The 25,089-nt window shown below is 53.8% G+C and overlaps 1 protein-coding gene across 6 annotated transcripts in view; it reads left to right on the plus strand.

Moving 5' to 3' along the window:
• Nucleotides 1-25,089, plus strand: part of DNMT3A (DNA methyltransferase 3 alpha) — a 115,239-nt gene that overhangs the window by 30,390 nt on the left and 59,760 nt on the right. For all 6 annotated transcript variants that reach the window (XR_008676751.2, XM_055377581.2, XM_031007921.3 and 3 more), the window contains exon 3: nucleotides 12,410-12,514. Coding sequence is in view for 5 of the 6 variants with exons in the window: in XM_055377581.2 (XP_055233556.1) it covers nucleotides 12,410-12,514 (105 nt within the window). In the remaining variant the exon portion in view is untranslated. The remainder of the gene's footprint in view (nucleotides 1-12,409; nucleotides 12,515-25,089) is intronic.

Below are 25,089 nucleotides of genomic sequence, written 5' to 3' on the forward strand. Positions count from 1 at the left end.
ACAAATGGGGCAGGGACAGATGGCCCCAGTTTACAGATGAAGAAGCTGAGCCCCGCTGGGCCGTGGCAGGTCCAGATGACAGCCTGTTCTCCTGTCTCCCAGGTCCGAGCCCTTCCCACAGCCCTACCTGCATAGGTCCTGCTAGGGACACATGTACACATCCCAGGAGTGCACATGACGCCCAGGGACCTGCCTTCCCAGCCCAGCACCCTGTAGAGCACCGTGGGGGTGTGTGCACCCAGTCAGCCAGAGCAGGTCAGAAAGCCAGCATGCGCTGCGGCCCACTGGGCAGGACGCCCAGGGCGACCAATCAGGCTCCTCCCTTCTGAATCCATGGGAAAAGAACTGATAGTCCTGGATACCTGCGGGCCCCTAGGCTGCCCCCGCTCAGGACTCAAGCAGCATGAAGACCCAGGCCCTTTGGCTGTAGAGTTGGGGACACCTGCCGCCGCCTGTGCTCTGGAGTGGCAACTGTGGCCATGGCTGACTCCCTCCCCTTCTTGGGCCTGGCTTGCTTTCTCTGTCGGATAAGGTGACCCTGAGCCTCGCCCCACTCTGGGTCCGATGTCCTGACAGTTGCTGACGCAGCTCCCCATCAATGCACTGGCAGTCACTGGTCAGCTGCTCCCCACAGGTGGGGAGGGTGGGGACAGCTGGGACAAACTCCTCCTGTTACTGGACTGTACTCCCACGCCGCTGCTGCTGCTCTGGGCTGCGGAGCCCCAGGCCACCACCAATGGACGGGAGCGGGTCAGGATCTGCATTATAATAGCTCAGGACTGAGAAGCAATGCTGGACCAGGAGTCAGAAATCCCAGGTCCTAGTCCCGAGTATGCCACTTACTGGAGATGTGACTTCAGGCCATCTGGGCTTGTGTTTGCTCAGCTGGAAAATGGGGATAGTGACTCCAGCCTTGCCTGTTTTAAAGGGTGGTTGTGGAAGTCAGATAAGGTCATGGGCATGGAAGTGACCTGCAGACAGCAAAGTCTGGTCCAATTATGAGGGATTACGATTGCTATTATTATCTACCCATAGTAACTGCTCTGGCTCAAGCGGCAACAAACACACACCCAGCCCTAGATCCCGGTGCTGATAGAGTGTGCACACTCACACACCAGCAGGAGGGGTCATGCCAAAATATGGCAGCGATCTGGATAGACAAGGGCCGGGCCATAGCCAGGCCTCCTCCCCAGCCGCCCACACCTACACCACGCATGCTGGCTCACCTGGCACACTTCCCCGGCACCTCTGGGCTGGCTCCAGCACCTCCAGGGAGCCACCCAGGGAGGGTGGGGAGAGACACTGACAGCCACCACAGCAGCCCATGAAAGCCAGGCCTGCGGCAGGGGTGCTGGTAGCTGCAGAGGGGAAGATACAGGCTTGGTCTGCAGCCCAGGGAGCCTGGCACAGGTGCCAGGGGCACTGTGCACAAAGGAACTGTTTGGCAAGCCAGATGGAAGGGGTGTGGCCAACCAATGGCCCTTCCACTGCCTGGCCCCATGTGGCCCTCTAGCCTCTGCCCAATGCCGCCCCCCCCCCCCCCCCGCCCCCAGCCACGCCTCCATGCACCTTTCACTCCAGCCCCACTCCCATACTTCCTGGAGTCTCCAGGTCTTTGTTTATGCTGCTCCCTCTGCCGCATGGGCCCTTTCCCTAATCTCTTCTCCTCCCTGGTCAAAGCCTCAAAGCCCAGGCTGTAGTCGGCCTTGTATTATAGTTTGCAGGGGACCAGTGGTTCTCAAAGTGGGATCCCCAAATGAGCAACTTCAGCATCACCTGGGAAGGCGAAGCTCAGGCCCCGTTCCAGACCTGCTGAGCCAGAACTCGGGGGATGGGACCCAGCCGGGCACCTTTAACCATCCCTCCAGGGGATACTGTTGCGCACAGATGTTGAGAACTATTGGTGTAGATAACTTCTGCCCACTGCTAGCCTGGAGCACAGGGTCACGGCCCTTTTCTTCCATGTGAATCCCCAGGACCTGGAATAGCACAGAGTGGGTGCTCGGGAAATATTTTACGGGTGGAACGGAAAGAAAAATGAGAGTAGCCAAGACCCTCCCACAGGAGAATAATCCCGGAGCCCAGGATCAGGGAGGCGGAGTGCAGAGCTGTGGGTGCTGGGCTGAGGCAGCCACGCTGTGGCTGGGAGTGTACAGAGTGGCCTGTGTGTGTCCCCCTGGCACCTGCCGCCTGCCCTACCCGCCATCCATATGGTGGGCAGAGCAGGGCTGCTTGGGGAGATGGGGAGGAGGCAGGCCGAGCTCTGGGGCTGTGGTCAGGGCGAGTCAGCTGGTAAATGTTGCCGCAGCAGAGGGAGGGGGCTGGCCTCGTGGAGGGTGGGTGGGGAGGCAAGCAGTGGGGAGGCTGAGAGCTTAGAGGGGAGTATGGAGCAGGGGGTGGGGGGCAGAGGGAGCAGGACAGGGGACCAAGAACAGTCCAAGGGCCACCTCAGATCCCCAAATATGAATCAGAGGGGAGTCCATAGCCCCAGGACAGGCCCCTGTTCTCAGTGCTGTCCCCTTTCCTCTGGCCTCAGAAACACAATGGCTAAGATGTATTGAACGCCGACTGCCGGGTGCTATGTGCATGCATTATCTTATTCCATTCTTTTTTTTTTTTTGAGACAGAGTCTTGCTCTGTTGCCCAGGCTGGAGTGCAGTGGCGTGATCTCGTTTCACTGCAAGCTCTGCCTCCCGGGTTCATGCCATTCTCCTGCCTCAGCCTCCTGAGTAGCTGGGACTACAGGCGCCCACCATGCCCAGCTAATTTTTTGTATTTTTTTTTTTAGTGGAGATGGGGTTTCACCATGTTAGCCAGCATGGTCTCGATCTCCTGACCTCATGATCCACCTGCCTTGGCCTCTCAAAGTGCTGGGATTACAGGCATGAGCCACCACGCCGGGCCTATCTTATTTAATTCTTACAATTGCCGCATAAGGTAGACACTATTATTTTCATCATTCTATCTTATTAAGGGCTAAACTGAAGCTCAGAGAGGTTAAGTCACTTGCCTAGAGTCACACAGCTTGTAAGTGGTAGTGCTGAGGCTGGAATGAGGCTGGCTTCTGTGCTCCTTAGGCTGTCTCCTGCATGAAGGGGGATGGAGTGAACAGTGCCCCCCGGCGGTGATGTGATGAGAATTCGTAGTTCTCCCCTGGACTTTTGCTGCAGGAGAAAGCCTTTCACCGCATAATAGCGCTCTTGCCCTTGGGGAGAAGTTGGGGGCACTTCATCTCCAGCAAGAACTGCACACACCACCTGCGTGTACAGGCACACACACCAGATGGAGGCACTGCTGCAGACACGCAGCTTCTTACCATTTCTTCCTGCCTCCTGCCCTCCTTCCTTCCCTGCCTCTCCCTCCCTGGACATACCGCTCCTCTTTTCTTCTCTTCCTCCCTCCCTTTCTTCAGACATAGGTACCTTTCCAGGTAGTTAGCATGTAGCAGGGCTCCGCAAGGCTGTTGGATGAACTGAGTGACCGTACTTGGAGGGCCTAGTAGAGGGGTAGGAAGACATCGAGGTGGGTAAGCCATGCCTGCCCCCCAGGGGTGGGTGAGGCCTGCTGGGCAGCTCCTCTGATCAAGCCTTCTCCTGCCTGTAGTAGAAGCTGCAGCTGGGGTGCATCTTTGTGCTGGGGAAACACAGCACTTATGCGTTTGCACATGTGCGTGTGTGTGTGTGTCTGTGTGTGTGTGTGTGTGTGTGTGTGTGTGTATGCGTCTGTGGGCAGCATTGGGGCTGCGGTTCCTCCTTTCCCCTCCCCATCAAAGTCCAGCCTAGAGGCCTGGCAGCCACTGATTTCTCATGGGCTCTCTCCACTCTGGTCTGCAAGTACAAGGGCCTCCTTGGGTGGGGTCCCTGCCAGTTCCAGTGGCAGTCATTCTTGCTGCCCGCAGTCTGTCACCTGCTCCTGGGCATGTTCTGCCTTTCTTGCACTCAGATGCCCCCACATGGTCACTTAGGGCTGGCTCTTTGCTTGACAGTGGTTGCGGTAAGGTCATTTCAAAGAGCATCCTTCTTAGTATGTTTAAATAGCTATAGAAAAAGCCGCTGCACCCTCACTTCTTCAGAGACCCAGCCAGCGATAATGCGCTCACTCTGATCTCGGGGGAGTTAGGAGAGGGTTGGACGTGCTTAGCAGGTTTGTGATGTAAACAGTGCCCATCCCTGAGCTGAGCAGGACCTACATTTTGGGCTTCAGGTTCTCTAAAATTCTCTTAAATTGGACATTATTACATGTCAAATGTAGTTAACCTTGGTCAGTACAGTCTTGGATGGGGGTTGTTTGGCCCCTGCAGAAGGGCCTGTGTTGAAGCTGGACTCTGTCACGTGACTTGGCAACATGGCTGTGAGCAGGAAAACAGCTCCTAGTTGGCTTGAGAGGTTCAGACGAGATGGTGTGTGCAAGTGGTTAACACCAGGACATAGCATATGTTAAGTTAGCTTTATAATTTATTTTGGGTATCTACCTACCCATCCACCCACCCACCTACCTGCCTACCTACCTACCTACCTACACCTTTGTGGTTTAGACCCACTGCCGCCTCATGAATTGCAGGGGCGTGGGAGAAGAGTAGGAAACCATGGGTGGGGACAGAGTGTGGGCTTAGAGTCCACTGAGAGCCTAGCACGTGAAGGGAATGTTGTCTCTCTTTGGGTCATCAGTCACTAAAGGCCTGAGTTCCCTTTATCCCTTGAACAAAAGTAAAACAAGGCAAGTGGTGATGAGACCTAACTCCTGATGGCAGGGGCTGTAGATCCCTTCAGGGGCCTAGGTGAGGGGCCATAGTCACTTGGGTCCCTCCTGCTCTTAATGGCCAGGTTAGGGATGGAGCCCAGCCCTGCTGATAAGGTGAGTCGCCCAGGGCCAGGGCAGGAAAGGCCAGGCTCAGCTGTGCAGAATAGAAGAATGGGCCAGGCGCAGTGGCTCACGCCTGAATCCCAGCACTGTGGGAGGCCGAGGCGGATGGATCACTTGAGGTCAGGAGTTGGAGACCAGCCTGGCCAACATGGCAAAACCCCGTCTCTACTAAAAATACAAAAATTAGCCCAGCGTGGTGGTGCGTGCCTGTAATCACAGCTACTTGGGAAGCTGAGGTGGGAGAATTACTTGAACCTGGGAGGTGGAGGTTGCAGTGAGCCAAGATCTCGCCATTGCACTCCAGCCTGGGTGGCAAGAGCAAAACTCCATCTCAAAAAAAAAAAAAAAGCTGCGGTGTGTGGTGGCTCATGCCTGTAATCCTAGCCCTTCGGGAGGCTGAGGTGGGCAGGTCACCTGAGGTCAGGAGTTCAAGGCCAACATAGTGAAACCCTGGCTGGGAAAAAAAGAGAAAAAGAGTAGAGCTGAGTGGTGGAGCAGTGTCCCAGGATAATTGGGAAATGAGCCTTTCCTCTCTGGTACCTGGGCTTGGCACAGGAGTCCTGGTCATACCCTGCAGCTGCCTCTGCAGAGAGCCACAGGGCATTAGGGATATTCCTTGTAATCATCCCACGTAATGTTTGTGCTGCGTGGAAGGGCATGTAAAGGAGTGTTCTCTGCACGGTAATTGACTCACTCCGTCATCACGATTAGTTAGGAGGCGCCCAGAGCAGGATGATGATCAGAGGTTCCTCATCCCCATTTTACCGATGAGGAACTGGGGCTTAGAGAGGCCACATGGCTACAAAGTAGTTTTATCTGGATCTTCCCCTCTATTAAGCAAGGGCTGGCAGAGCCGGGTGTGCTACTGAAGGAGCAGACATGTGTGGGCTTGGTGCCATGGAAGTGGCCACAGGCAGAGCAGTAGCACACTCCAGTCTGGGCTCAGCATGGCATCAGGTACTTGTTTACATGTTGTTGTCTCCCTCTGAACCGAGTTTCCTATTTGTTTATCTTTGTATCCAGTACACAGTAGGTGCTCAATAGATTTTTTGAGTGCACCCCTGTGTCTGGCCTTGTGACATAGAGACCTCAGAGGTGGACAGGGCTGAGGTGTGCTGCTTGTGGGTGTGAGGTCTGGCCCACCCTGCACCTCCAGAAGACAATGAGGCCCCAGCCAGGTGGACAGGCTGTGGACAAGGGGCTGCAGCCCTGGCAGGAGGGCCTGGGAACCAGATGGGCACCACCGTTGTCAGCTATTTAGCATTTCTGGAACACCTCTGTGTGCAAGTACCCAGGAGCTGTGGGGGACTCAGAGGCGCCAATGAGACACGGCCTCTCCCCTCCAGGAGAGTGGCCTTTCAGGAGGATGGAAGGCTTTCCTCGGTAATTATGACACCACCTAAGCAGTCAATGGTTACTTGTCGGATATTGTTGAATAATTGAAATAAAGGGCTGATGAGCCTTGGGAGGTGACTGAGATCAGAAAAAGTAGGGGGCTTTGGAGGGCTCTGGGCCCATGCGCATCTACAGTGATTCCCAGCCCACTGCCTGACCCCTCACGCTGGGATCAGCCTCTGCAGGTTGGCCTGGGCACGGGTGTGTGTGCAAGCATATGTGAGTGTCTGTGCGGCATTGGGGTACGCAAGCGTGTGCTGTAGCTCTGCAGAGCCTGGTGCTCAGGCAGCCCGGGACAGGGCTCTGCCTCTTGCAGAAGCCAATTCGTTTCACTGAATTCCATGACCACAGACAGTCCCTGGGAGGCCAGCCAGCCAGCTGGCAAAGGCTGGGCATGCTTCTTGTCCCAGGGGGCCCGGGCAAGTAGCTGGCTAGATCCGGCAAGTTCATCCCCTCGACTCAAGCACCAACTCGAGACATCTGCTCAACCGATGCTGGGTCAGTAGCATCCGGTTTAAGTACTGAAGGGAACACACGTATGTCAGGCTGGCTGTCTCTAGGCGAGGGCCTCAAGAGACATAAATCTCTTGTGGGGAGGGGTCCTGTGTCTGGGCACAGCCAGCCGAGAGTGTCTGTGCCTGTGAATGCCAGTGTGCCTTGACCTTGGATTGCCTGTATCTTTATGGTGTCACTGTGTGTGTGTCTGTTGACATGGTAGGGTATAGTGGCATGTTGCAGTAGAAAGACCGATGGACTGGTAAACAAAAGATGTAAATTTTGGTTCTAAAGGCCTCCTTTCCTGGCTCTCTGATCCCTGCAAGTCAGATAATCTCTCTGAGCTTCAGGTGTTTCATCTGTGTAACAGAAAAAAATAATACCAGCTCTGCTTTCTGTAAAGTGTAAGAATACAATGAAATAACATATGTGAAGATGCTTTGTTAATTACCATGTACAGTGCAAATGTGAAAGATTATTATCGTCATAGCCCAGCGCATCAGAATGAGACGTTGTATATGGCTTAAAATAATCCATCCAGTGAGCAGTGTTGAAATGTAGGTCAGATCGTAGCCTCAGATGTTTAGAGAGAGGAACCACCTAATCTCACAGGCCACCAAATGTGACGGTGCTTTGAAAGCTGCAAAGAATGACATAAATGCAAAGTGACAATTATGTTTAAGTCTAGAAGGGACGTTTTAGTCCTCTTGTTTCCTAATCTGGAATCGTAAAGATCCGAGAGGCACTGGAACCTCGTACACAGTTGTATTTGTACGGGTTTGTAGATTTGTACGTGTGTCTCTGTTTGCGTCTATGGACTCATGTCAGGCACCTACTCTGTGACAGTCATTCATCAAGTGCCTGCCTTGGACTAAATGCATCCGTCTAAGCATTCTGGATGCCAGCATGAATCAGACACCCACACTTCCCTCAAGGAGCTGACCGTTGCCTCCTGGGTAGGGGAACTATAGGAGAGGAAGGGTCTTTCAGCTCAGTCTAGGCAGGGGTTGGGAGGAGGGGGCCTAGGGGCAGGGAATCCAGGATAGGAGGCTGGAAAAGCGAGTAACAGTTTGCTGATAAACCTGAGGGGAAGGTGGTGTGGTCAGAAGAACAGTCTATGCCTAGGGGCTGAGGCCGGAAGCAGTTTGCTTTCGCGCTTGGTGCTGTCTGTTGGGACCACAGTGTGGAGAAGAGACCAAGGCGATCCAGCCAAATCCTGGGGACCGTCCTGCACATGAGCTGAGGAGCTTGGCTGGATCCTCCTGGCCCCTGGGAACCCCCGTGGCAAAGGTTTAAGCTCTGCAGAGTGGCATAATCAGCTTTGCATTTTGGAAAGCTCCCAGAGCCCCAGTATTGCCACATATCTTGCGGCAGGAGCGCCCGCCAGATGTTGGGCTCTGTGTGATAGTGAGGGATCGCTGCATATGGTGGGCGGCGCGCTGGGATTTGCACGAGGCAGGGAGGGGGATGGGGAGGATGGAGTGGGAGTGAAGTACGAATCAGGATGTGTGGAGCGGGGGAAGGTAGCAGTTCTTGAGTGACTATCACGTGTCAGCTTTTGCTACATCACCTCATTTAATTCTTATAACATCACTGTGAAGTAGATATCATCCCATTTTATAGATGAGGAAAGCAAGACTCAGGGAGGTTAAAGAGCTTGAGGTTACTCCTAAGCAAAGAGCAGAGCGAAACTCCCAGCCTGGCTTTGCCCTCTCCAAAGCCTACATGTCTGGAATTTCCACCCCCTCTCCTCTGCACTGGAAGTGTGGACGAATTCAGTCCCCTGGCTTGACAGATGAGGAAACCAACCTGGGCTCAAATCTGTTCCCGCGAACTGTGTTACTGTTCTTCAGCTGTCCCATGTCACCACGGATCAGATTCTTTTCTTTCAGAGTATTAGCAACGCCTCCTAATTCAGGGCTACTTGCAGATTTGATAAGCATATTTTACATTCCTTTGCTCAACCCATCAGCAAAGATATGGAATAAAACAGACCCCATGACAGATGCGATAATGAACCACTTGCTACGCTTCCTTGGAGCCATTGAGGGGCACGGCCCGAGCCATCTGCTCACCCTTCTTGACGTGTTAGCCCCCTCCCTCCACAGAGGGAACCTCAGGCAGGCCCAGAGCAGAAGCATCGCTTCCCGCTTTGCCCTAAGACTCCATCGCGGAAGAGTTGGCAGAAGAGAACATGCTTTTCACAACGCTGCGCTTAGGACCAAATGTCAAGGGGAAGGGCCAGGAGTTGTTCAGACCTGGCTCTCGTGGAGACTCCAAGCACGACCCAGAAGCATGCGGGGCCTGAATGCTGGGCCAGCCGTAAAGCTCCTTGCACCAGGTGTGGGGTACACACAGCACCCCTGCCTGGCACTCCCCGCCCTCCCTGGACCTGTCAGGACCTGGAGAGGTGGCCTGGCACCGGGGGGTCCACCCCTTCCTCCTGGGCTGGGTTGCACGGAATTGAATCCAACAGGGAAAAAAATGTGCCGAGCACCTACAGGCCCTGCACACGTGGTGTAGGTGAGAGATGCCAGCAGGACTGCATATGGCAGAGGGGTGGCCTGTCGGGGCCCCCAAAGGCTTTCTCCGCATGCCCAGTGGAAGCTGGTGCCCATCGTGAAATGTCAAGCGTCTTTATTTTTAGGTCATTGCTGTGTGGTAACTGTGGTTCCCTTTCACTGATCAGACGCTCTGGTTGGCTTTCACATCTCTGATTAGTTCAGAATAAAAGAAAGTCAAATGACTCCCTCTGTCACAAATGCAGCTTGTTAAAGAAATAGTTTAAAGCCCAGAATTTATGGGCAGTAGGAGTTTTTCCAGAATCTGCCCTAGGCGCTGGGGATTCAGCAGTAAACAAAACTGACAAAGGGGCAGACCCTTTGTGAAGCTGTCTTCTCAAAACCTGAGAAGCAGACAGGATGGACACCTCCCTACCCCCATTTTATGGATGAGGAAACTGAGGCTCCGAGAGGCTGCTCCTGTAACTAGGAAATGGACAAGCTGGGCTGATGCCCACTTTGCTTTTTCCATGACCTCACATGACCCCTAATGATTTTACAAGTGCTGATCAAGACGGTGCCCATTTGGCACTGGTAGAATCGGGTTAGAAGCCCCACCTCAGCCTGAAATTCTTAGCAGTTGTGTAGATCCAATCAGAACCTTCACAAATACTAAGCTGCACTGGCAATACGTCCTCTCTGTGTGATCCTTTCTTACACTGGGGGGTCTGGGGTCTTCAGAAGATGGTTCAGAAGCAGCAGGCCTCCCCTCCCATGGGGCGTGTGCCCTTGGGCACCCTGAGCCCTCATGAAGGCTCCCGCGAGTTTGCTCCTCCTCCCACAGCCTTTCTGCCCTCACCGCCCCTCTGCTGTGCTTTCCTGAAAAGAGCCCCTGAAGGATCTCCGGCCTCGGGGCTGGCCTCTCCCTCCACAGACGGGCACGGGACTCCCCAGTCCCCTGGCATCCTTTCCAGATGCTTCCTCTGCTGTGCTCCTTAAATTGCCCTCTTTGGCCCTTCTCCAGCCCTCACTGCCGTGTCACTCTGCACAGCTTAGTGACAGTGCTCTTGAAGGTCAGCCATTCTGACCCCTAGCCAAGCCTCCTCATCCTCAGTATCTGTCTCAGACAGCTTTGGTCTCCAGGGTTGGCAGCCCTCCCCTTCCTTGCTCCCACAACACACCAGGGTCCTCTTCTGCACCTCCGAGCATTCTCTCTCTATCTCCTGTGTGAGCTCTGCCTCTCTCCAGCTTGACTGTGGCCACCACCTATGCTAAGACTGGGCACCTCTGTTCACCCTCCATGTGCATGTCTTTGGAGGCCTCCCAGAACTTGAGCCGTGATGGTCTGCCCTGCAGACATGCCTCAGCTGGAGGATGGATGGAGGGGCCAGGGATGCTCTTCCTGCTGGTCTTATGTCTACAGCTGGTCACAGTAGGCTTCCATTTGTGTGTCCCACTGTCACCTAAAAATTAATGTGGCAAACCACAAGGTATTTTGCAATCACAGAAAATGAAAGTTGAGTAGGATGTTGAGGGCCATCTTACTCAGGTCTCCAGGAGAGCTGTGGACCCTCTTCTACCTCTGTGCTGCCAGCACTGCCCTGGGTTGGCCCCTCCTTGGGGAGGGCCCAAAAGCCATCTTTGGCTCCTGACATCGTGCAGGGTATGAAGAGCAGCCTATGGCCCATCTGCACGGTCAGGACGTCTTTCTCCCCCCTTCCCCAGCATCATTTCTGCTGGGGATTAGTCATGCCAGAGCCCGGCTGAGTCAGAAGGGACTTGTGGGTGGTTTGTGGCCAGGCTGGAGTAGTGAGGCAGGACTTTCTAGGTTTATGTCTCTGTGCCCCAGGAGACAAGCATGTCAGGGCCCAGCCGTGCACAGGTGTTATGTGAGGGGCGGGGAGTAAAACAAACTTCTGTTCCAAACTCGGTGAATGCAAGAGATGGAGAGGAGCTGAGATTCGGTCCCTGAGATCCTCCTGCAGGCTGACAGGCATGCGCGGTGCCAGCTCCACATGGCAGGGGTGTTCACAGCTGTACAAGTCCTCCACTTTCCATAGTTGTCCATTTCGAGTATTGCCTGGACTTCAGATAGATATTGCTAAATTTAATATTTCTTTTCACTGGATTTTCTTTTTTTTTTTTTTTTGAGACAGAGTCTCGCTCTGTCTCCCAGGCTAGAGTGCAGTGGCATGATCTTGGCTCACTACAACCTCTGCCTCCCAGGTTAAAGCAATTCTCCTGCTTCAGCTTCCCTAGTAGCCGGGACTACAGGCACGTGCCACCACGCCCGGCTAATTTTTTATATTTTTAGTAGAGACGGGGTTTCATCATGTTAGCCAGGATGGTCTCAATCTCCTGACCTCATGGTCCACCTGCCTCAGCCTCCCAAAGTGCTAGGATCATAGGCGTGAGCCACCATGCCTAGCGATTTTATTTTCAATAAAGGTGATTCATTAAGTAGATCACAAATGTAATTGTGTATCTGTGAACAAAAGCTTTCTCATATAAATAAACTTTAACTCAAATCCTTTATCAGAGCTTGTGTTATGATTTTATGGTTCGGAAAATGTGGTCATAAAGAGAGAGAGATGCCTTCCGCGGGGGCAGCAGCGTCTGCCCTGAAGTTCCCCCAAGGGTGTATTTTATATATATATATATATAAATTATATATTAGTTAGATATATAAATTGTATATTATTTAGATATAAAAATTATATATTATTTAGATATATAAATATATTATGTATCTAAATAATATATAATTTGTATATCTAAATAATATATTATTTAGATATATATATGGGTGTGGGTATTTTTATAGAGATGGAGTCTCACTATGTTGCCCAGGCTGGTCTCAAACTCCTGGTCTCAAGGGATCCTCCTGCCTTGGCTTCTCAAAGTGCTGGGATTACAGGCATGAGCCACGGTGCCTGGCCAAGGATATATTTTAAGTGGGGCTCTGAGGGGTGACTCAAGCCTCACCAGGGAGGAGGGGAGTTGGTGGGGGCATATTACATAGCCCTGGAAGTGTGGCTCGTGGGACAGGAGGAGGCTGGGGCTGGAAGGGAGGCCAGGGCCAGCCCCAGACAGGCCTGGAATGCTACACTGCTGGGATCCACCTCTGGCCTCACAGGCTTTGTCTGTGCCTGCAGGACGGAGAGGAGCAGGAGGAGCCGCGTGGCAAGGAGGAGCGCCAAGAGCCCAGCACCACGGCACGGAAGGTGGGGCGGCCTGGGAGGAAGCGCAAGCACCCCCCGGTGAGTGTCGCATCCTACACACCCTCCTGTGCACACACACAACACACACGTGCCTGGCCTGTCGATGGCAGTGATGTATGTCCTGCAGGGAACTGGAGATATTTAAGACCAGGTGATGGGGTATACCCCTCCAGCTGCAGGTACCCCATTCTTCAAATCCCACCCTCACATTTCCCTGTTTTCTTATTTATTTATTTACTTTTTTACTGAGACGGAGTCTCACTCTGTTGCCCAGGCTGGAGTGCAGTGGCGTGATCTCGGCTTACTGCAACCTCCACCTCCTGGGTTCAAACAGTTCTCCCACCTCAGCCTCCCAAGTAGCTGTGATTACAGGCACGCGCCACCATTCCCGGCTAATTTTTGTATTTTTAGTAGAGGCGGGATTTCGCCATGTTGGCCAGGCTGGTGTCGAACTCCTGACCTCAAGTGATCCGCCCACTTCAGCCTCCCAAAGTGCTGGGATTACAGGCATGAGCCACCGCACCCGGCCACATTTCCCTGTTTTCTGCATAGAGAACTGGAGGCCCTGAGAAGCCAGGGGACTTGGCTGGTTGGTCTTGGGCCTAAGACTTGGACCAGGCCCCTGACTCCTGGCCTCCCTCTGGAAGGGAAGCAAGAGGGCCTGCCAGAATCCCAGGCTGGACTAAGATCTCCCTGGACTGTCTATGCAGGCCCCTCCCTACCACACTCTCACCCTGGGTCTCAGCCCCCACCTGGAGGAAGGGAACTGAGGCCTGGGAGTCTGATCAAATGGGAAGGGGGAGATGCAGGCTGAGGAGTCTCTGTGAGGGAGCAGGAGAACCAGGGCCCTGGGGAAGAAAGTCCTGCAGGCATGTAGGCTGCAGGGCCAGCCCCAGCGCCAGGCTTCTGGGAACCAGTGCCGCTGAGGCCTGGGGGCAGCTCTGGAGAACAAGACCCCTGGGCTGTAGGAGCCTAACTGGTTTATGTCTTAAACTCAGATGTGGAGCAGTCATTATTTCCCAGCACCAGAGACAGCTGGTTCCTTTCTTTTACCCCCCTTCCAGCTGAGAATGGTAAACTTGGAGCAAGAAGGTAAGGGGGAGTCAGAGGCTCTGGATTTGTTACTCAGCCCTTCAAAGAAATGTTCTCAGCAGGCATGGAGCCCAGGACTTGCTCCCTTGGGGTAGAGAGCTGGGTTGAAGGTGACTGAAGTGAAATGGGACAGTAGAGGCGGGGGGTGAGTTCCTGGAGGTGGGAGGTGTGGGAACCTGCTGTGTACTGAGATGCACCCCTGCCAGTTCTGCCTGAAGATTTGAGGGGGGGGGGCGGAGTGAAGTCATTTTACTGGTAAGTAATTTTAAACCTTTTAATATTAAAGCAAACGTGGATATGTAATGAATGAAATTCATTCTGGAATGAAAAATTCACGTGACGTTGAAAGATAACACGGGGCTTCAGAGAGGACTTTCTGGCTGGCAGCAGACTCCAGATTCCCAGGGCCCCTGCACCCTCCTCTACCCACAGGGCACCTTAATGGAGAAGGTGTGGGAGGAGAGCCAGGCCGGAGTCAGAGCACGCTGGTGACTCCACATTTGCAGCGTGCCCTGCCTCTCTCCTGAGGCTTGGCAACGTGCAATCTGCTAAGCAAACTCCCCCTGTCCCCGTCCAGTTTCTGAGGACAAGAGCCACCACCTGTAGCAAATAAAGACCCAGCAACCCTTTGACTCATCTTTGTGAGTCTCTGGAATCAGAGGGTAGCCACATCTCTGAGAGGTGGAGTGAAGCACTCGGGTGAAAAGGTACAAGGAAGTCAGGGGCAGGAGTGTGGGGACATCACCTAGACAATGACAGAGAAGAGGGGCACAGCTGAGTGAGGGGAGAGGGGCCGGCGGTCCTACATCCCCTGGCCTGAAGCACGCTCCAGTGCAGAAGGAAAAACACTGTCTTTGGGGTCCAAGAGACCTGAGTTCAAATTCTGGCTCCACCACTGACCACCTGTGTAACCTTGAACTGCTGCTGCCTGAACCTCAGGTTCCCCTTCTAAAAATAGAGGAGAAAAGGATGCATTCCTCCTTGCCCCTGTGAGAACGAAATGGTGCAAGCACCAAGGAGCCTCAGCAAAGGTCGGGCCTGCCCCCGCCTGGCCAAACCTTTCCTCTTCAGAAGGCCACGGCAACCGTAGTTTGACACAAGAGCAGCACCTTGATTTAATGCTTCCCAGTATGTGTCCTTGAGCAAGTCACCTCACCTCTCTGGGCTGCTTCCTCATTGGGAAAATATGGCTGCCAGTAAAACCTGCCCTGTCCACCTCCTGGGGCACTTGGCAAACAGCAAAACAGTCCAAATGTGCAGGCTGGGCCAGGCGCAGTGGCTCATGCCTGTAATCCCAGCAATTTAGGAAGCAGAGGCGGGCGGATCACCTGAGGTCAAGAGTTTGAGACCAGCCTGGCCAACATGGTGAAACCTTGTCTCTACAAAAATACAAAAATTAGCCGGGCATGATGGCGGGTGCCTGTAATCCCAGTTACTCGGGAGGCTGAGGCAAGAGAATCGCTTGAACCCGGAAGGGGAAGGTTGCAGGGAGCCAAGATTGTGCCACTGCACTCCAGCCTGGGCAACAGAGCGAGACTCTGTCTCAAAAAAAAAAAAAAAAAAAGTGCAGAGCAGGCTGTGTAAAAAACCTGTTCCACTGCAGGGCCCAGTGTCCACCAGGCTGGGGTGCAGGCCTATGGGGTGGAGACCCAGCATCGGCCTCTCAACAGCCCTGAGAGGCGGGGCGCATCCCATGCCCCTCGTGGTCTGGATGTGTTCTAGCCCAAGTCCTAGGTTACACCTGCCGTCGCCTGGCCTCTCAGGAGAGGCCCAGGGTGAGGAGGAGCATGGTAAAGGTGAAGCTGATTGGGAAGTCAGCTGTTGGGAAAGCAACTCCTTGCACATTGGAGGAACCGAGAAAGACTGACCCCGAGGACAGCAGCCAGCATGGCCCTTCCTGGGAGCCCATGTTGGGGGATTCCTGCTGCAGCCAAGGCTCAGCCCTTGTGGTCGTAGGTGCTGGTCCTGGCCTCTTCCCCTCCCGTGCAGGAGCACAGGAGAGATGGCTTCTGAGGACCTGTTGCAGCTGTGGCCCTGGGAATAGATTTGCCAGGGAGCTTTAAAGCAGCTGAGTGTGTCATCCAGCTAAGTCTGGGGAAGGAGCTTGGCTCAGGTCCTGACAGGTGTGACAGGGGATGGGGACTGGGAAGTAAGAGATGAAACCCTGGCTGGAGGCTGTGAGCTTCCACAGCTGGCGCTGGACAGGGAGGGTCCAGATATACCCACTAGTGCCCTCACCAGGTCCCACCCCCAAGCCCAAGAAATCCTGGGCTCTCTCCTCCTTTTGCCCCCAAGGACTGTCTGTCTTGGCCTTCAACAGGCATCTGTCCCTGGGTGCCTTCTGCCCCCTGGCATTGCCCTCACCCAAACCAGACTCCACCTGCCCCCTGCATGCCCAGGCCAGTGTGCTCCCTTCACGACAAACACTTTCCACTTCCTGAGCACTGACCATGTGCGGGAAGCCACCAGAGGAAGATGCCTTCTATTTCAGTCAAGTGTGCTGGAGAGAGGAGGCCACACATAATCACAGTAAATGTAGCACCGGCACGTCCTTCTTCAGGAACCCCCCGGGACTCCATTTTTTAGGGGACAAGATCTGAATTCCAGCCCCTCACCATCTGACCACTCCTTCCCCTGCTATGCCTGATGCCACCCCTTTGGCCACAGAAACCTCACCTTCTCACTGCTCCCCAAACACACTAGCCAGCCATTCCTCCTGCCCGCCCCTTACACAGTTCCATAGCCTGCCTTCTCTCCGCCTGCCCCAGCACCACAGCCCGGCAGAACCTAGCCTGAAAATGAAGCCCAGTTCAGCCACTATGACCCACACTGGCCTTTCCCTTCTCCAGCTGTCTCCAAAGTTAATAAAAATGAACTGATAAAGACAAGTTCCAAGCCCACCGATCACACACATGGGACTGCAGTGGTCTGCAGACCTCACTTTGAGAAGCATTTGTTGTCACCTGTCGGTACAGAACTGAGTATAACTATTCAGAAGCTTTTATGTGTGTGTGACAATGTTGCCACATCCACGTGCTGTGATTTTATATTTTACAACCGTATCGTTTCTTGGTGCATTGAGAATTTAAAAATCTGAAACCAAAGCTTGAGCTTTCATCCCTGACAGTTTGAAAATGCACCGCCATTGCATAGTCGCTGAGCTGTGCCACACTGAGTTTGCCTGCTTCACTGAGGACAGAGACCAGCAGTAAAGGCTCATGGTTATGCAGCATGTTACTGCCTACAAAGGCCTTTTACAGGGGTTACCTTATTTGATGCTGACAAACCTGCGTGAGGTAGTTGGGGACCGCTTTCATTATCCCCACATTCAGAAGAAGAGACTGAGGTTCAGAGAAGATGATCAGGACTTGGACTTCACACCTCCCAACTGCAAAGCCTATGGTGCTCTTTCCTCCTTATCACTGCATCCGTGCAGTTTGGCTACTGGGTACCTACCCAGGGGTTCTCTTTCAGTTAATATGTGAATTCAGGGCTGCTGGAAAAAGTGTGTGGAACTGGTCCAAAAAGCATACAAAGAAAATGGAACTGAAGAGAGTTATTGACACAAATACCAGGGAGCCTGTGTGTAAGTGCCGAAGGCTGCAGGGGGCTGAGGGCAAAGAGGTGGGCCTGCTTAAAACCAGCAACGGCCTAGTTGTCTGCAGCACTGGCCAGAGAGCCAGGATGCTGCAGTCAGAGCCGGCAACAGGAAACAGGAAGTCAGCTGCAGGGCAGGGCGGGGCTTAGGAAGGGAGCTGGCACCTGGGCCAGGGCCTGCGGGCTGGCCAGTGCCCATGATAGGGAGGCGGGGGCCGGTGCGTGGAGCTGAGCCCGTGTGTGGGTGTGAGGTGGGGAGGAAGGGGCAGCCTCTAAGGATGTTGCAGGGTGACAAGTGTGGGTGTCTGAGGCTGGTTCCTGCCTGGTTGCCAGCCCAGACAGTCCTGCAGAGGCCTTTGTCCTTCGTGGGTGGTTCCGGTTGGAGCCCTGAAGGGAGAGTTTCTGCCTTTGCCCACCAGGCCCTGGGGGGTGAGTGGCCCTGTGGGGCTCCATCCCCTATTTACTAGCGATGCGTATTTATTCATTGACGATTTATACCCACCAACTTCCTCCAGGGTTATTTTTGCTCCGAGGGAGCACTCTGAGGTCACCTCCTGCTAAGAATAACCCAGAATGGGAGGGAGGAGGAGGAGGGGGCCGGGCGCTGGTGCTGAGCTCAGCTGAGCCCAAGCTGGTGTTAGGGCTGACCCTCCAACACCGCAGGAGTGAGCCAGTCCAAGAGGGCAAACTGCCCCACTTCAGAGCAGATGACTTGGGGTAACCTAAATGGGGAAGTCAGGGAACCATTCTGTTGCAGGCAAAAGTCAGCTAGGTACAGCTTATGGCAGCTGTTGGAGGTTTGCAGCACTGGCTAGCTTTCCAGCCTGATAGGACCTTTGATTCTTCTCCAAGTTAAGACAGAGCTCAGCAGCCCTGCTTGTTTTCAGATCAGAGCCGCTCCTGGGTAACCCTCCGGACCTCAGCTGGGTGACATGGTGCCCCTAGCTTTTATGCACATAACTTCCTGACATCGTGTCTCCCACTCCTGGGCTGCATCCCTTGGCCCACCCCTAGAGGTGGCTTTTCTTCCTGCGAGCCTGCATCAGTACACGCTGCTGCCCACTCTGTCTCCTCATGTTTTGGAAGGCGTGAGGAAGACAGGCCGACACACTGCTTGTGAGGTAGAGCCTATGGTTATGAACCTTGCAGCTCCACCCACCCACTCCCCGACCTGAGCGGTGAAATCAACGCCCGCTACTGGAGTGCTGCCTGGAAGGGCCTAGCCCATGGTGGGGACTTAAGTGCAGTGGGACTCCTAAGGATGCCGGGGAAGCCAGGGAAGATGGAGGAGGTGGGGCTTGACCTGGGCCTTAGAAGGGAGGTGACATTTGGAGAAGTCAAGGGGAAAGTGAGAGGCACCCCCGACCCCAGCTGAGCTGGGTGTGGAGGAAGGAAGGCATGCAGGGCGGGGTGAGTGTGGGGAGGCCCAAAGGCAGGGGCCATGAGCACACGGGCACAGGCCTGGCTGAGGGGACTAGGGATTCATTGAAAAATGTATACGGGGCTGGGTGCAATGGCTCACACCTGTAATCCCACCACTTTGAGAGGCTGAGGCAGGTGGATCACTTGAGGCCAGGAATTCGAGACCAGCCTGGCCAACATGGCAAAACCCCATCTCTACTAAAAATAGAAAAAAGCTGAACGTGGTGGCACATACCTGTGGTCCCAGCTGCCCAGGAGGCTGAGGCACGAGAATCGCTTGAACCTGGGCAGGCAGAGGTTGCAGTGAGCCGAGATTGTGCCACTGCACTCCAGCCTGGGCTACAGAGGGAGACTGTCTCAAAAAAATAAATTTTTTATATATATATAATAAATAGTAGCTGGGTATGGTGGTACACCTGTGGTCGCAGCTACTTGGGAGGCTAAGGCAGGAGGATCTCTTGACCCCGGGAGGTTGAGGCTGCAGTGAGCCATAATTGTGTCACTGCACTCCAGCTGGGTGACAGAGCAAAACCCTGTCTCAAAGAAAGAAGAAAAATCTTCTCAATCTTGATTGGAAAGGTAGTTTGCAGGCAGCCTGAGGGGCTTTTACTCTTTATCCTCTCTGAAAAATGTGTTATCTGGAAGGTTGTGAGGAGGCGGATATGACGTGATGGGAGTCGTGTTTGAGAAATTGGCTCTGGCACCCATGAGCATGGCGTTCATCCCTGAGCATGAGCACATGCTGGGAGAGGGGAGGGGGCGGGGGCGCCAGCAAAGTCCCAGGGCCTGTGGGGGGTGGCAGTGGCGGGGCAGAATTGGCCAAGCCTATGCTGCTGGCCCTGGGAACGCTGGAGAGGAAGGGGTGAAAGGAGGCCCTAGCAATGGCACAACAGGGACAGCATCAGCGTTGTTGTCAGAGACAAGGCTTCTGGAAGGGAGCAGATGGGGAAGGGGCCCCTGTCAAGGCCACCGTACATAGCTGGTCTTACTTGGGGAGCATTTAAGTAGAATCTCAGAATCTCCGAATCTCCTTTTTTTTTTTTTCCCAAAAATAATCCCTCTGTTTATTTTCATCTCTCCACATCCCAGGGCCACCTTCAGCGAGTCATTCATTCCCACAGGTCCTGGCCTTGGTGGCCTTCCTGGGGCCCCATGAGCTTTTCTAGGGCCCGGGCTGCACCTGCATCATTCCTCCTGTTGCAGGTACACACCGGCACACCCATTGGAGGAGAGCTGTTGACATGGGTTTTCTTTCATCATCCCCACCTAGAGAATTTTGTACATTTTGGTTCTCCTACCTCAAGAAAGACATAAGCGAGTTGGAAAAGCTCCAGAGAAGGGCACTAAATTGATCAAGGGGAAGGCAAGGCTGCCAAGAGAGGACAGACTAAAGAGATTAGGACTCCCCAGTCTGCAGAGACAAAGGCAGAGGACGTGATTAAGGCTATGAAATCATGTCGGGTGCGGCGGGCTGAGCACAGCACAGCTGGGGGGCAGAGGGAGGACACCCATTAGAAATTTCAGAAAGGTAAATGAAGCACAGAAAAGACAGCACCATTTTCCATGGTGGGTTCCCTTCTTACCAAACCTGTCACCCTAGGATTGGCAGAAATTGAAAACAGAAGCAACTTCAAAAGAGATTTACTTAACGTATGGGATCTCTCATACGTAATGGCTTTTTTGTTTTTGTTTTTGTTTTTGTTTTTGAGATGGAGTCTCACTCTGTTGCCCAGGCCGGAGTGCAGTGGCGCGATCTCGGCTCACTGCAACATTTGCCTCCCGGGTTCAAGCAATTCTCCTGTCTCAGTTTTCTGAATAGCTGGGATTACAGGCGTGCACCACCATGACTGGCTAATTTTTTTTTTTAAGGGTCGAAGGGATTTATTGAAAATGAAAGTACACTCCACAGTGTGAGAGCAGGCCTGAGCATAGGGGGCTCAAAGGCCATTTTTTTTTGTATTTTTAGTAGAGATGGGGTTTCACCATGTTGGCCAGGCTGGTCTCGAACTCCCAACCTCAGATGATCCGCCCGCCTCGGCCTCCCAAAGTGCTGGGATTACAGGCGTGAGCCACTGAACCCAGCCAGCATAATGGCTTTTTAAAGGGAGCCTCCAGCTGACTCTGAAATCCTTTGAGGTTGACTTCAAAGAGCACAACCAGGCCCTTTTCCAGGTGGACCAGTGTCCCCGCTGGAAACAGAACCCTGAGTGGGCCGGCCACTCACCACGCATGGTCATTCTGGCATCCATTTGCCGTGGCTTGTGACGGCCTAGCCAGGCCACGGACTAAGTGACCTCTAAGGCTTTGCAGAGCCCAGAGTTCTCTCCTCAGACACACGGGTGGAGAGATCTCTGGGGAGGAGGGAGACAGGCAGCTCCCAGCAGATGTGGTAAGGGGAATGGTAGGACCTGGAGGGGGTCCCCAGGCTGGGACCAGAGTTTCCAGAGTCGGCCCTCTGTGGCCTCTGGTCCCGCCATCCCTGACCCCACTGGCTGCGCTTTTAGCCACTCCACAGGGAAAAGGGAAATTGGAGGAGTCAGGGTCCTAGCTCCATAGCGTTGGAGCTTGCTCCATCCACCCCAGGAAGGCCGAGCAAGGGGGCATCTGGGGACCCCCTGGCCCCTCCTGGAGTGGGCATGGGGCAGGCCTCTCTGGCTCTCCCTGTCACAGGCCACTTCCAGCTGCTATCAGATCTCTGGTGAGGACTGCCAGGGGAAAGGGGGCTGCAGGAAGGGCGGGGGCAGGCAGTCGTGGCCCCGTGCCAATGCTTCGGGGGCAGAGCTGCCCTGCTTACGTGGACGTGCAGCTGTTTCCTGAAACTAGAGTCAACCTGGAAAAATTCAGGCTGGTTGAGGGGTGATGGGCCTGCAGAGCCGAGGAACTGGAAGGAGCGAGGAGTTGCGGTGCGAGTGGAGGGGCTCACTGGCGTGTTTGTGTTGGCATCGCGCAGCTTCCTTGCACCCCTCTGTCCTGTGGCTGGCAGTGGGTGTCTGCAGGTGTGGGGGTGCCTCCTTCTCAAGTCTGTGCATGTGACGGTGAAGAGTCCGTGGCTGGCCTGATGCCAGGGTTCCCGGTTGGCATGGAATGGATCTCACAGAGGCCTTAAAAGCACCATGGCAGGCCTGGCCCTCTGGGTGACCAAGGTGAGGTCGCCCATGCATCTGCTGGGCTTTGGGGGAGAAGGCAAGAGGAGCTCCCAGTGGGAAAGGAAGAGGCAGGGGAGGAGGGAGAATGGCATCTACCCACCCCCCACCCCCACAGGACCCCCCTTCCCCGGTGATCGCTGCATGTGGGCTGCAGCCTGGGGACAGGGCTTCTTGCCCCAGGTGCCAGGGCCTCATCTCCCCTGTGCCATGACCTTCACCTCTCCTCCTCCTGGATTTTAGTTTTTCTGTGTAAATAACTATAGTAAAGCAACACTTAAAAACCACTTCTGGCCGGGCGTGGTGGCTCACGCCTGTAATCTCAGTACTTTGGGAGGCCGAGGTGGGTGGATTACCTGAGGTTGGGAGTTCGAGACCAGCATGGCCAACATGGCGAAACCCCATCTCTACTAGAAATACAAAAATTAGCTGGATGTGGTGGCACACGCCTGTAATCCCAGCTACTAGTTGGGACTGAGGCAGGAGAATCGCTTGAACCCGGGAGGCGGAGGTTGTAATGAGACGAGATCACACCATTGCACTCCAGCCTGGAGAACAGAGTGAGACTGCGTCTCAAAAAAAAAAAAAAAAAAATCACTTCCATAAAATTAGCTGGATGTGGTGGCACACGCCAGTGGTCCCAGCTCCTTGGGAGGCTGAGATAGGAAAATCGTTGAATTTGAGGCTGCAGGGAGCTATGGTCACACCCCTGCACTCCAGCCTGGGCAGCAGAGTGAGACCTTGTCTCAAAAAAATTTTTCTTTAAATTACTTCCATAAAAATAAAAAGTTAGGTGTGGTGGCAGGCACCTGTAGTCCCTGGTAAAACTGAGGCGGGAAGATTGCTTGAGCCCAGGAATTCAGGGCCACAGTAAGCCGTGATCGTGCCACCGCACTCCAACCTGAGTGACAAAGGGATATCCTGTCTCTTAAAAAAAAGAAAGAAAAAATCACCTCCCCATGTTGGGAGTTTCAGACATTGCCCCACCCTGGGACGCAAGGCTTTGCCTGGAGTGAAGGAGGGGCAGGAGGCCTGGGTCTGGCTCAGACTTTGGACAAAGGGGGAAGAGGAGGCGGCGGCAGGGCTGGGGAATTGGTTCCGGCTGGGCAGGCCACAGCAGAGGGCTCCTCCTTGCCTTGCCTCTGTCTTTTGCTTGAGTTGAGCGCTGCTCAGGGGAGGGCCAGCAGCCTCTAACCGGCCTTTCTTGGGCACTGCACTGCCGCCTCTGCCTTCTCCAAACCCTGGGGGCATTTGTGAGCTTGCGCTTTTCTGAGACTCAACCCAGAGCGGGAGTCGGCCTTCAAATGCCTCGCCTGTACCTGGGCCATCCTGGAAGCTTTACTGCTCAGAGGCGTGTGACCCAAGGCAGGCCTCAGAAAAGCGAGTATCGCTCCAGCTCCCCTAGGATCCCTGTGAAAATTACATTTATTAATTTTATAAGCATATGTATGCCCAGTCCTGTGTGGGATGCTAGAGAGCCATAGGTGGAGAGGCCTACAAAGTTAAATAAGATTGGCCGGGGGCGGTGGCTCTGGCCTGTAATCCCAGCACTTTGGGAGGCTGAGGCGGATGGATCACCTGGGATCAGGAGTTTGAGACCAGCCTGGCCAACATGGAGAAACCCCATCTCTAAAAATACAAAAATTAGCCAGGTGTGGTGGCAGGCACCTGTAATCCCAGCTACTTGGGAGGCTGAGGCAGAAGAGTCGCTTGAATCCGGGAGGTGGAAGTTGCAGTGAGCTGAGATCGCGCCACTGCACTCGCCTGGGCAACAGAGCGAGACTCGGTCTCAAACAAAAAAAAAGTTAAATAAGGCAAGGCTCACAGTCGAGGAGGGAGGCCACAGTAAACAGATAATTAGATTCAGAGGTATGAAGTGTAAGGAGATTGGGTGAGAAAGGGCTTTGTAAACAAACGTGGCATGCATTGGCTGGGACAGGAGTGACAGCTGCGGTGGGTTCACCCCCACCCTTCAGGGCAAGGCTGGGCCAGCAGCTGTCCACACCTGCCAACTACAGGGGGCTGAGGGGTCCAGATCCTTCCACACACAGACTTTAAAATGCTCCTTAGAAGACAGAAAGTAGAAGAGTGGTGACTAGGGGAGAGGCGACTGGGAAGTTAGTGTTGAATGGAGACAGAGTTTCTGTTTGGGATCGTGGAAAAGTTCTGGAGATGGATGGGGTAAAGGTTGTATAACCATGAGAGTGTACTTAAAGTATGCTTGAAAATGGTTAAAATGGTAAATGTTATGTATGTTTTACCCGTTTTTTAAAAGTTTAAAAAAGTGTTTCTAGGCCGGGCACAGTGGCTCACGCCTGTAATCCCAGCACTTTGGGAGGCTGAGGTGGGTGGATCACGAAGTCAGAAGTTCAAGACCAGCCTGGCCAAGATGGTGAAATCCCATCTCTACTAAAAATACAAAAGTTAGCCAGGCATGGTGGCAGTCAGCTGAGATAACACCACTGCACTCCAGCCTGGACAACAGAGCGAGACTCCGTCTCAAAAAAAAAAAAGTGAGCGATCTTGGCTCACTGCGAGCTCTGCCTCCTAGGTTCACACCATTCTCCTGCTGCCTCCCCAGCAACTGGGACTACAGGCGCCTGCTACCACGCCCGGCGAATTTTTTGTATTTTTAGTAGAGATGGGGTTTCACCATGTTAGCCAGGATGGTCTCAATCTGCTGACCTCATGATCCACCCGCCTCAGCCGCCCAAAGTGCTGGCATTACAGGCGTAAGCCACCATGCCTGGCCAAAAAAAGTGTTTCTTAAGCCAGGCATGGTGGCTCATGCCTGTAATCTCAGCACTTTGGGAGGCTGAGGTGGGTGGATCACCTGAGGTCAGGAGTTTGAATCCAGCCTGGACAACATGGTGAAACCCCATCTTTACCAAAAATACAAAAAGTTAGCCAAGTGTAATAGCAGACACCTGTAATCCCAGCTACTTGGGAGGCTGAGGCAGGAGAATCGCTTGAACCCAGGAGGCGGAGGTTGTAGTGAGCCGAGATTGCACCACTGTGCTCCAGCCTGGGCAACAAGAGCGAAACTCCATCTCAAAAAAAAAAAGTGTTCCTTTGATAAAGACAGTCACTGTCCTTGCCCCTACCCTCAGCCCAGGGTTTTTCAAAGACATTATTGCCATTTTGTCTGGACTAAATCTCTGTTGGCGGGGGTGTCCTCTGTCTGGTGGGGTGTTTAGCAGCTTCCCTAGCCTCTACTCACTAGATGCCAGCACCTCACCCTAACCTTGTGGCAGCCAAAAATGTCTTCACACACATGCCAAAATGTCCTGGTGGGGAGTTAGCAAAATCGCCCCAGTTGAGAACTACGGCCTTAACCTGCCTCAAAAAGCTGCTCACAGG

Source organism: Gorilla gorilla, chromosome 12, assembly GCF_029281585.2.
Source record: "Gorilla gorilla gorilla isolate KB3781 chromosome 12, NHGRI_mGorGor1-v2.1_pri, whole genome shotgun sequence".
Lineage (NCBI taxonomy): Eukaryota > Metazoa > Chordata > Mammalia > Primates > Hominidae > Gorilla > Gorilla gorilla.